This window comes from Drosophila persimilis, unplaced genomic scaffold (genome assembly GCF_003286085.1).
Source record: "Drosophila persimilis strain 14011-0111.01,24,50 unplaced genomic scaffold, DperRS2 tig00000000-arrow-pilon, whole genome shotgun sequence".
In the NCBI taxonomy this organism is placed as follows: domain Eukaryota; kingdom Metazoa; phylum Arthropoda; class Insecta; order Diptera; family Drosophilidae; genus Drosophila; species Drosophila persimilis.
In genome coordinates, this window is record NW_020825288.1 from 27,784,272 (window position 1) to 27,796,679 (window position 12,408).

At 43.4% G+C, this 12,408-nt stretch overlaps 1 protein-coding gene across 1 annotated transcript; it reads right to left on the reverse strand.

Annotated features, from left to right (window-relative positions):
- Positions 1–517: 517 nt before the first annotated feature.
- On the reverse strand, positions 518–1,276 carry LOC6594269. Its single transcript, XM_002019480.2, has 2 exons — positions 1,226–1,276; positions 518–1,157 (listed from the first exon to the last, which is right to left on the reverse strand). Exon 2 carries the CDS (start codon positions 1,133–1,135, stop codon positions 560–562), a length of 576 nt encoding a protein of 191 aa, XP_002019516.1. The 5' UTR covers positions 1,136–1,157; positions 1,226–1,276; the 3' UTR covers positions 518–559.
- Positions 1,277–12,408: the final 11,132 nt, after the last annotated feature.

The window sequence follows — 12,408 nt, forward strand, 5'->3', positions numbered from 1 at the left end:
TGTTCATCGCTTGTTATTTCGGGTGCGTTGTGTAAAAGTTGCGGCATGCGAAAGAGGCGCGGGCAGCGAGATACCGATAAATGGATACCCTAACTGAATCATGGGGGGTTTTCCCCATTCCATTTGGCTTTAAACAGATACCATATTTCATGAGTGAGGGTATTCAAAAGTCAGCTATCTCCAATAGCAGCTTTGTTCCTGTGTTTTTGTTTAGTTCGGCCACGAAGTTGACCCACTGCCGCACGAACAGGAGGACACAGGCACAGGGGCATTTCCATAAATGCACAACAGCGGCGAACGGCGAATGGCGAATGCCGTGGCGTAGCTTAAGATCCTGGACAACAAAAGTAACCTGCAGCAGAGCGGGAGTGGACCCCGAGAGTTCTGGGGCATAAGCCAGTGGGGGACAAATGATAATGTGGGCCGGGTGGCGTATGCTGATGTGCTGCATATGCATGAAGCTGTCTTTTGGGATTGGGTTTTACAGAGCGACGGCAACTTTCGATTCGAATATAATGCTCTGATAGTTTCTTTATTGCATTAGTTAAGAGCTGGAACCCTACTCTAAATTGAAGAAGAGCTCAGAGTAGGACAAACGCAAGGCCGCCCACCATCCCATCTTGGCGAATATTTTGGAGATCTGCTTATAATAGCTCCAGTTCAAGTCAATCGTGACAGTGAATCGCAGCTCCAGGGCCTGGCGTCGAGGCGCAATCTGTTGGGGACTGAAGTAAGGCTGTGCTTCTCCCCAATGGCGGCCCATGGAGAACAATCCCAAGTTGAGTGGACCATCGTCTTCTTCGAAGTCCTCCAACTGAACTTCATCGTGCTCAGACTGCTGGTGGTCGATGTTGTTCAATAAAGAATGGGGGTTTATTTGTCTGATCGGGGCATCGCCTGCGCCTAAGTTGCGTGGTGCGTTTGGCCCATCAAGATCAAAGTTCAAGATCTCATGCATAATGCGGAACTCCTCAGGTGGAAAATTTGGTCCTCGGCCAGCACGCACATGCAGGCCATCGCCAATCGTTAAGGCCTCTGTTGCCATGAGAAATGCTTCGCCATAATACCGAGAGATAAGTTCTCTGTAGCGACGATCGTTGATGTCTATTTGATGTATTTCCGGCGGTAGAGACATTAGGGATGGACTTTGCAACAGACTGAAATTTTAATACCAACGTCTAAAAAGATACACCACACAGTAACTACAGAATTAAAACAGTCGTACCTTTCAGAAGAATTCAAAAAATAAACGGATAGAATTTTGGATGTGATGATAAGCCACAACGGACAATTTACTACAATTTCCAGATACTCGTACCTCTGGAATGGCAGAAAAATAAAACGTTGACATGTTTGAACAAGAATTTCATTGGTAGATTGATATCTATGTTGGTTGGGGAATGTAATTCCCAAAACAAGTCCAATTAACATTGATGAGGCATATGGGTGTCCTCGGATTGCTGGTTTGCTCATTCGCGTGGAAATCCATATGACCCTGATTAGGCGTTTCGACTTGGATGCCACCCAGCCACAGTAAAGCTCAAATTGGAGCCCTTTCTGGCTCCTGCTGGTGCTAGCTCTGCTGCTGCTGCTGCTGCTTCTCGAATTGCACGATGGGGCAATCCATTTGCATGCCACTCAGATACCATGCCTCCGTCGCCCGCCACCTCAGTCGATCTCTCACATTTCCCCCATCTCGACGTATTCCCAGCACTGCGTCATCAAGTTGTGCTTGTTCTGGCCACTGACTCACATGCAGGCTTCATGGGGATGCGAAGCCTTCATAATTCAGCGTTGAAAGTGGAAAAGTCGACTCGGAAAATGAATGATGAAAATCAGTTCCCCAGGCATTTACCACTGGCATTCTAATACAAGTATACAATAAACAATTTTGCCTGGTTTTTCTGATTTCCAGAATGAATTGAGATGTCAGCAGTCAGCCCTTTTGCCACACTGCACTCCCGAGTGGTGGGAGCTCCCATTAATAATTGACTGTGCAGTGGAGAGTGGGCTCACAGGGCGTATGAGTGACTTGACTTGTAATCCACTTTGATTGGCTCCCTGCAACGCCCACTGCTCTGCACCACTGCAGTGACGGGCGTCCATTTATTTTGAGGCACTTGACACTAATTAAAATCCCCTAGTTGGCTAATTTAAATGCTGCGACTGCGACTGACTCTCTTGCCTTGCCTTGACTACTTTTATTCTTCAGCTGCATTGGGGCAATTACCCTGAGCATGTTGGCATAAATTAACTGCTTCCTTTGTCCCCATGGTACTTGAGTGTGTGTATGTGTGTGCGCTGCATGTTGCAAGTTTCCAGACTCAACCTGAAGCAGAACCATTGTCGGACTCGGGGATCCTTCTCTCTTTGCGATTTCGTTTGGCATTTGCCATTAGCCCAGCTACCAAACAACAACACAAGTGTGTGCTGGTCTAGTGTATGTGTATCTGTGAGTTGTCTGTGTGCATGTCATCGGTAAGTCAAGCCCCCACTCCAGCGTCTACGCATTGCCATTAGCATGGCTGCGCTTGCTTGATTTTTTAATGAGGTCTTCTGCCTCCAGTCCCATCCACTCATCAAGCACATTCAGTTCTTTAACTCAGTGCCCCACCTGCTTTCCACATACCCCGTAATGAGACAATGTTGCCTTTTTGTTGGGTTTTCGAAACTTGAAAGCTTTAATCCCTGTTTATTGTCGTCTCAAATTTAAGTTCGTGGTTCATGGTGCAGGCAGGTGTTGGACGGAGATCCTTCGATGGCATCAGCAAGGTCCGCACGGTCCGCAAGGTCCGCAGCAGGGTCCACAGGGGCCACAGCATGGACCACAACCTCCACAAGGACCACAGCAAGGTCCACAGGGTCCACAGGGTCCACAGCAAGGACCACAACATGGCCCACAGCATGGGCTGCAGCAAGGGCTGCAACAGGGCCCACAGCATGGGCCACAAGGTCCGCAAGGTCCACAGCAAGGTCCGCACATATTTAAGCCGTTAAAGTTCTACAAAATATTTAGACCAAAACATTTTTATTATTTACAACATTTTTTTATAAGAATTTTAGAAATGTTTGTTTACCTTGAACCGAACAAAAAATTTGAGACTTAACAAAAAATGTTGAAACTAGACAAAAACTTTAGTTGTTTTCTCCAAGAGCTGCCGAATGGGAATGAGAAAATATGTGGGAAAACAGTAGAGCCAGGGATTGACATAAGGACAAACAACATTCATAGATAACTTGATGGTTGTTTTTCAGATTTATATGGTTTTGGTTTGGAGCAAACGCAGTACCTTGGTCAAAAAAAGTCATGTGTTGTCAAAATCACTTTGAATTTTTCAAGACTTTCAAGTACAAATGCAGGAAAAAACTACAGAAATATTAAAATAGTCCATAAAACACTTCTGTGCGCATTCTTAATGGGGAATGGAATGGATCAAATGCCTTTAAAGCTAGAGTTCAATGCACTACTTTCGGGGGCTGAGTGCGATTCACTTCAATCTCGGATGTGTTCATGAGTAATTGTTATCAAAGCAAAGTCCCTGAGGCTTAGCACATCCTTTGCTTAACCTTCAGACAATGGGAGGAGAAACCAATCAGTTTAGGGATTGCCGGGGTTCACGTTCACACTAACAAATGAATTGAACCGTAAGCTTTGTGGCTCTTTTGCGGATTTCCAGGACACTGCTGGCGCTGCAATTTAAATAATGCATCAAATGAATTAAGTTGCCACCCAAATGAAGACGACAGCACTTTCCATTCCATTCCATTCCGGCAGGCGGCAGGCGGCAGGCGGCAGGAGTTGAGCAAGAGGTGGTGGGTGCTGCGGGGGTGAGCACTAAAGCATTTGAGGTAAATGGAGCAAATCCTTTTTCTGGTGCAATAAAAATCGAATCATGTTAACAATGGAATGAAATGAAGCGCAGACAAAAAGCCAACCAACTAAGATGGCGACTGATTGTGAGTTTTATGTCACAAAAAAAGTGCACAAGAAAAAAGTACACCGCCTCCCCCAGGCCAAGCAATAGTTCTAAGAAATATTTCTATACGTATAAAAAAACTCGGTCCAGTTGTCTTGAAATGGAAACCAGAGGAGGGAATAGTGGAGATCCGGTTCTTGTGTGTGTCATTGATATATCGTTCGACCCATCGATACAGGAAACCCATCCAGACACAGAGTATGGCAATAAAAGTGGTAATGACGTAGACGAGACAACAAAAAATATAGAATTCTCAGAGCACACTCACACTTGTATGGGTGTTATAACTTTTAAACAGCATCGCATCGGTTATATCTCGGTTGAGTCATTGACCCCAACCCCACGCCGACTGTCGGCTGCCGCACACTCGCAGGGCCACAAATATTACTTAACATTCACATTTAAATGTGGTAGCTTAATTTTCACCTGCACGGATGTGACTCGAACACAAATCACGTTGCAAAAACTGCTGAACAGTCTGTGATGCGGTCGGTGTGTGGGGCTTGTGACATGTGTGTGGGGGGCACGGAACCAAGTCCTAAATAAAACATAATAGGGGTATGTCATCTAATTAAATATATCCGTGTGTAATTTTGTAGTTTAATTCCAGTAGATGTGAGGAAAACTAAAATACAAATACGCAAGCACATTTGCATGCAAACAGTGGCTACAAATGGTAAACAACTAAAAACATTAGATTAGCAAGAAATGTTTACATAGAACTAGATTCTACGAGGGCAATTCCATTTGTAAATGCTTTATTTTTATAATTCTCTTCAAAATCTAAGAGTGGTATACTTTTATAGATCACTGTAGCTACTGGCAAACAAGCACATGTGGCGAACGTGCCTCGTCGAGGGTGCACATACACACACACACACACACACACCGCTTCCGGCAAAATATTTCAGTTGAAAATTTTTAATGAGCTCGAAATTGTCGTTGCTTGCACACCATCGCAAAAATGTTATAAAAATGCTGCAAAATGGCAGAATATAAAATCAAATAAATAGAGGAGGACCCAAAAAAGGTAGATTAGGTGTCATTGCAAAATTACGATGATGCCATCAACAGGAAGTGTCGTTTGTGGCCTTTATTAGTCAAAAATACTAGCCAAAATTATATTAATCTTACTGATGCAACCCATTTGTACATACACACTTCTACTGCTGTCAATACAATGAATGCCAATTACATACACCTGCAACACCTTTTCTTTCCACTTCGTGGAATATGAATACGCGAACAGGATGGGTATGGGGAGGAGTTGGGCGCATCCCTCTGCTTGGGTGTAAGTCTCAGACATGTAAAATGACAAGAGCCACCAGCAGTAACCGTATATGTATCGTATTTATATTTTATCTGCATACGTATGTGTGTGCAATACAAAAATGAAAAGTTGACGGATGTTCCTGTGCCCCCTGCCACATGTGGAGTGGGAAAAACCACCGACAACAACCACAACAGCAAAACAAACGCAAAACGAGCCTCGCCTCCGTCTGTCTGTGGGTCTGGGCCACATTTTGTTTGACATTTTGTTTTAATTTCACAGATTTACTTGTAACGTTAAGGCTGGATGGGCAACGAGATGGGACTGGTGGGGATAACGATGATGGTGATGGTGATGGTGATGCCGAGCAACGGACTGAAGAGCCGGATCTCTTCATTCATCAATGTTGCAGGTTTTTCAAAAGTTGTTTACTGTTTTACAGCATATTTTCATTCATCAATTTAACAAACTCGTATTTATCTCCGAGAATATCTATAAAGCTGCAGTCTTACTTGTTAAGAATATTCACAAATGATGTACGCTTTCCTGCCTCACATTACGTGCCCTTTTGTCAGCAAGACGTACTCGTACTTCCGCCTTATCCTCTTGGATATTGACTCGTTACATCTCTGATACGTATATCCGTATCGTTTACCCAACTCAGCGTGCAATCGAATGTTTTTAACGAACAATTTCCCGTTTCCTTCTTTTCACGCTTCAAATCAGACCAAAAGGCCCATTCATTGCACAGTGACCTGAAAGGTTAAATTATATGCCAAAAGATACTTTCTTGTCGCATTTTCTTGAACACGAAAACAGTGTTCTGTTTTCTAAGCAAATGAATCATAAAATAATTAGCATAAAAAACGGAAATTAATTTGTCAAAATGTCGTCGCAACGGAAGCAATGTTGAGAAACTAATTAAAATGATTGGCATATTGAAATTAATCCTTTTTCCCTTTTGGGCCAATCTTTGAGTAGAGCTGGTCCTTTGGTTACACTCCACTCTGTCAGCCTATTCCGGATATGAGTCCTCGCTGAGTGGTTTAGTTCAATCCCCGTGTATCCATTCCATGGTCGAGTGGCGCGGCCAGTGGAATATCACGAGTTCTGCGGCGGATATGCAAAAATGAAAGATATTCAGGTATGATGCCCAGGTATAGGCCAGTCCCAGGCTCTCTCTTTGTTGTTGCGGCGCAATGTGTAGCCGGAGAATGGAAAATGAAAATAATTTTTCAAAAACGGCCAGCCACGGGCTAAAATCCCCACTGGCTGGCACTGTGCGTATTATCTCAGGACACATTGTCGTGTGCGCGGGTCAGATCCTAATCTGCACCTGCAGCTGCGATTGCAAAACTAGAGCTGGCCTCAAAGGCGCTGCCTCTGCCTGGAGTTTGGAGTACTGGCACTCACACAGGCACTCACACAGGCACTATTCTAGTCAGCCAAAATCCACAATGGTTCGGTTATGAGTTGAGTTTTCGTGGCCTTCGGCAGCTTCATCAACTTCCACTGATTCAGTAGGATTTCACCAGACAGTGCCGCCAGTGCCATTCCTCCTTCAACATGGTATATTGCACTATCCCACGGCCTTTGTATTGTTTCGAATAAAGCCAGGGGCAAGGGCAACGATCTATTGTCAACGGTGCGTATACGTTTTTATTTACTGCCTGCTGCTCCAGTGCTTTATTTGACTTTGGGCAGGCCCTACCATGCGTGCTCATAATTAAAAAGGCAGGGATCCAGAACGGGGAAACGAACAAAGAGTAAAAGGTGGCCGGGAGTGGCATATTCTCCTTTCACTGGAAAGATTTCCTGCAGATAATCGCTTCACCTGCACTCTTTTGTATTCCCTGCATTGCACTCCCCCACTGCCTTCGTTCTTTGTCTTGGCCATTGCAACTACATCATTTGGCAATTACGCCCACAGACAGTCTTGTCTATCTTGCAGAATCAATACACTCGCCAGGTGGAAAACCTGAAAAAAATGGCAGCTACACGTCAGCTTAACACCTTGAGGTTAAACCCGAAAGTACAAAACCATCAGGCAGAAGCTGTAGCCGAAGCAGAGGCAGTAAGAGAGCAGCAAGGATATATGTGGATATGTGGAAGCGAAAGGAAAACGCATGGGGCAACATGTGCAATTTAACCTTAGACACGCACGTCGGACAGACGGATGCTTTCGAACAAAAGATACAAAAGGTATCTAGAATGTGTGGAATAGGGGTGGAATAGAGAGCAAAAACCGGTTGCTTTTCGGGGCCAAAGGTAAGCAACGAAAGAATGAAACAATTTAGCCAGCACTTAACCGTTTAAACCCCAACTGAACCGAGAGCACACGTTTGACCCGAACAGCGACACAACGAGGACATGTGGGAATTGAACCTGGGCTCCAGCTCAAGATTTGCTCTTGGGTGGGATGGGAGGATGAGGGTCTACTACGAGCAGGAGTAAGAACAAACAGAAAACTAAACCTCAAAAAAATTAAAACCACACAGGGCTTAAATTTATAACCAACACGAGGCGATGCTGCGGCACCGAAAGGAGTCATGGGGATGGATAGTGTGGCATTGTGGGAGTGGCCAGCAAGCACGAAAATGAAAGCCACAGTGAAATGCATTTTGGAAGTTGCCTCGGCGCTGACCAACAAAAAAAACGCGAAGAGAGTGCACTGGAAAAAAGTTTCACGGTTTTGTGTGACGGCGACGATTTGAAGCCGTGACCCCGCGCAGTATGCAAGGCAATTTTTTGTGTGCGCTCCCTCCCACGTCCCTCTTCTGGGTTAGCAGTTTGATATACAAACTGTAAAATGGCAGTTCACCTTAACTGGAAACCTAACCGAACGAGACTCGAGCTGTGGCAGCTGAACTGTTTTTGCCGCTTTCGACGGCAACATCACACACAAGTCCCCCCGCTCGCGCACTCCAACACACAAAAACTTGTCACATGTGCAGCACAACATATCCGCTCCCAGTCGCCCTCTTTCTGCCTGCGTGTGTGTGTGTGTGTGTGTCCCTCTTTTTGTATGGTTTTGGTCGAATTTCAAATGTTGCTTACTCTGCCGGACATTTGAAGTTGGACGTGCCACCGTTGTTAGTACAAGCTTTTCGCCCTTTCTACTATTTTGGTAGAAATGCCTTTGACAAAAAGTCGCTGCCATTCCAATAGTGAAATGCTGTAACAGTGCTGCCCCACAGCACCTTCCACTGCTGCTCGACTATTATTAAGCAGATAAATTTGCAAGTCGCACAACATGTCGTATTAGTTATCTCCAGCACCCTCACACGAATGACACCCTACCACTGATATGTTATGCAGCTGCCATGTCGCGGATTTTACACATGTCGCATCATCTGTTCACGTTAAGTACCCGAAGTAGTTTCCACACACGCTTATTACTTATTTCTGATGCCACGGCATTGTTGGCTTATCCCCTGACAGCATTCATTCCCTCAGCCAGATACTACATACATATATCTGTTAGCAACAGTGGTTGAGGTTATTTGTAACGTTAGCTAAATTTTTGGACTACCTTTTATAAGAGAGCTCTCCTTCTAGGTTATCTTGGGAATGGTTGATAAATGTTCTATAAATGTGCATGTATTATTTTCATTATTAGAGTTGCAATATGTCTTCTATCCTTTACGATACCTCCTCAATTTCTAGTTTATGGCACAGTGTGCCCATGAACTTTTTGTTGCTCGCATAATATTTTGCACATTTTACAAACACACATTAATTTCTGTTGTAGAGTGGATGGAATGTGTTTCTGCTTGTTTTTGGGGGGTTTTTGGTTTAGTTGAGCTGACAAAAAGCACGTGATTTGCTTATTTGAGCAGCTCAACCGGGCCAAAGGAGAGAGCTGCTGGAGAACTAAGGTGTAACACACAGGTGTGCGGCAAACTGATTTGTTTCGTTGGTTAGTGTACAGATTGCATAACTCGCTGGGATTTGATGTCAGCTGTTGGAAATTATGGCTTAAGCATGACCGAATTTATCGAGTGTACAAAACTAAACAAAAAGAAAGTTTCCCCCGCCCTGCAACAACGGCTTGGAAAAGTCAAAAGAATTGTGTAATAAACAACCCGTACGATGTGTATAAACACAATCGATACAAGTTTCACTGACAACTGTCCGTGGAGCCAAAGCCAAAGAACAGATAAAATTACAGATCCCCACGAAACGAACGCCAGACGAAAATAGAAAGTACAAATGCTTTCTACTTTGTTTTACGAAACTGCAAGCCCGCTTCCGATATCAAAAGCTTTAATTCTCAATCGCCCCCGTATCTTAGAATGGGCTCTTGGATAAATTCTCTACTTTTGGAGTACGGTAGTAGCTCCTTGTTGATGCTGCTGCTCATCCTCTCCACTTGCTGCTGCTCTTGTGGCATGTTCACGTCGGTCTACGCAAACACAGAACGCAATGTAAGACAGACCAATAGACAGGCCAGCGTGGACAGCGGACAGCCGGAGCCAGAACAACAATGTCTGTGAGCCAGAAGCACACAAATGCGTGTCTATGTATTAGCCATGTGTGGTTTTTTGTTGCCCTGCTGGTCTCGCTGGTTGGCTTTCCTTATCGGAAACAAGCTTATTCCGTTCAATGAACTGAAAAATATTGTTTACCTCTGGGTTTCCAGCTGCTGGAAGTTGCTCAAGTTGCTCGCTTTTCCAGTCAGAGGAAAATGACCATTGGCATTGCATTTTGATAAATTTTCATTGTAATTCAGCTACATTTGTCATTATATCGCATTACTCTAGAGTGTAGTCGAAAAAGGTCGTTCAAATAAACTGCAGACAGGTGAGCATAGGTCAAAAATGGCTTTTCCAACTGTGCGTCAAAGATACATATTTCCAAAAGTATTTCATGTGGTAAGGATTTTACCAAATAAGTTTTTAATTCCTCAACATTTCAGCATTTTTATGCCAAAAAAAGGGCTTAAACGGAAACTAGGAAAAACTTTTGCCCCTTTAAACATGACGTTTGACATATTTCAGCAAAAAAAGTTGTGCTGCCGCCGCATTTTCAACCCTTGTCAATTAGGCTGACGCGGCGTATGCGTAATGTGTGAGCGTCCCTGTGTCTGTCCTATCTCTTTGTGTTTTTGTTGGTCAGTGTAGGAAAAGAAAAATGATATGCACGCAAAAAGCGAGAATAGGAGCAAAAAAAGTTTTGCGTTTGCATTTAAACTTTCTCGCACGCAACACACAAAAAAAGGAAACGCCGGCGAATTACGAATCCTTTGTCAAAAATTCGAGACAATTTGCCAAGTGCAGGGATACCCTAAAAAAGGCCGTTTTTTGTGTGGCAGTGAAATGGAATTGAAGGTAAATTAATTGGATATTTAATAAACGTAATCCCTTTTTTATATACCTATATACGTGCATATATTTTTATAGATATTTTTATTTATTCAATTATCGTTTTCTGGAAGTTCAAGTTTTTCCATCCACCGTAAACTTCGACTTATCCCTGGATGATTTTTTCCACTTTGTTGGCAATTTGTTAAACTTCTCCGAAGGTAAAAAACTTTTTAGCTGTGGTCAATAAATGGTCAAGGAATGAATATCAAGGCTGACACAAAACACTTTTGACATGGGCAAAGGTGCAGGAAAGTTTCGCAAAGAGTTGAGCAAATTTGCGAGAATTTCGCTTCGGTTTGCCTGGAATTTGCATATTTATTGCTCGAGGAATGTTATATGCGAGAGCTATAAGAATGAGTACGAGAGCAATCAACACTTGTCATAACATAGCGCAATTTCCTGAACTTAAGTATCGTGTATATTTATACACATGTCTGGTGGTGCTTTGTTTCTGCCGAACAGCTTTATCTGAAACGATAATTTTATTGGACATTAAAAACATTTACGTGCCACGACATCCGCCCAGAGTCACATGATATTAAAAAGCCATACCAAAAAAAATATGATACAAGGCATAAAACAAAGGCACGAAACACGAGGACAAATTCCTTGGCTCCATGCCACTCCATGGTGCGTGTGCGCCATAATGACCAAAAAAAAAAAACAAAGAGCAACCGAAAGTTGGTCAGTAGGGGAACGGGAACGGAAACGAGTACCGTATGAGTAGGAGTATCATATATCAGTCATAAACTACCCAAAAAAACGAAAAATGCTACATTTTCAGTGCCCCATCATCTCCTGCTGTCGATCGCCTTGACGACTTTACTTTGTGCCAAAACACGAAGTAAAACGTAAACGGCATAAAAAGCTATAATGTCCTGTTACTTTCGCGATAAACAATATAACAGGCGGGAGAGGAGACAAAGACAAAGATGAAAATGAAAATGCCGCCATGTAATATTTCAGCCCCAGGGCGTGCGACATGCAAAGCCCCACAGCAGGACATGTGAGGGCCCTTTGACTCAACCAATTGATGCACGGACATACTCCAGATGCGAATGCCAGTCTCTTACGTGTCCTACCAAGCAGACCAAGGGAATGGTGGTAATCTACGTGACGTTGTGGCGAATTTCCCCAGAAGAAAGGGGTTTGACTCGACGTATGGGACAAGCAAAGGAGCTACAGCTATTCGCAACTTATGTTTCTAATTCGAGCAACCTTTATTGCAGGAATACTCCTTCATGTTTTCAACTGTGCGAAGAAATCCCTGTAGGGTAATCATCACCGCTTAGCTACTTTTTGTGACTACCAAAGGAAATTCTTTATCTAAACATGATGTTGCCGAATGTAAAATAGAATAAAACTTAACGATTATTTGTTTTCGAGAATAATATTTATATTGCTGTTAATATTTCCCCAATGTTCACAATTTGTTTATGGTCTATTCGATTTGTCTGCCACGCGGCATTGAATTTGTATTTTTTCCTTGTACGCTGCTCCTACTCTTTTTCCACTTTTCCATGACAAATGGCAACTTAATTCAATTGAGCAATCTTCTTTTTTTTTGCCAATCCTGTTGCCAATTCGTAGACGCCTTTAAGTTTTTGTTGGTGCGGCAAAAGTTTGCGAAAAGATGTCGATAACTGAAGGCAGCTGCAAGTCAACCATGACTGTGAGGCAGACAGCACGTAAGCTAAACAAAATAATGTATACGCACTGTGGGCCAGAGACAATGACGATGATGAAGATGATGATGATGGCCGCTGAAGCGTGGAATTTATTTCAGTTGGGCAAA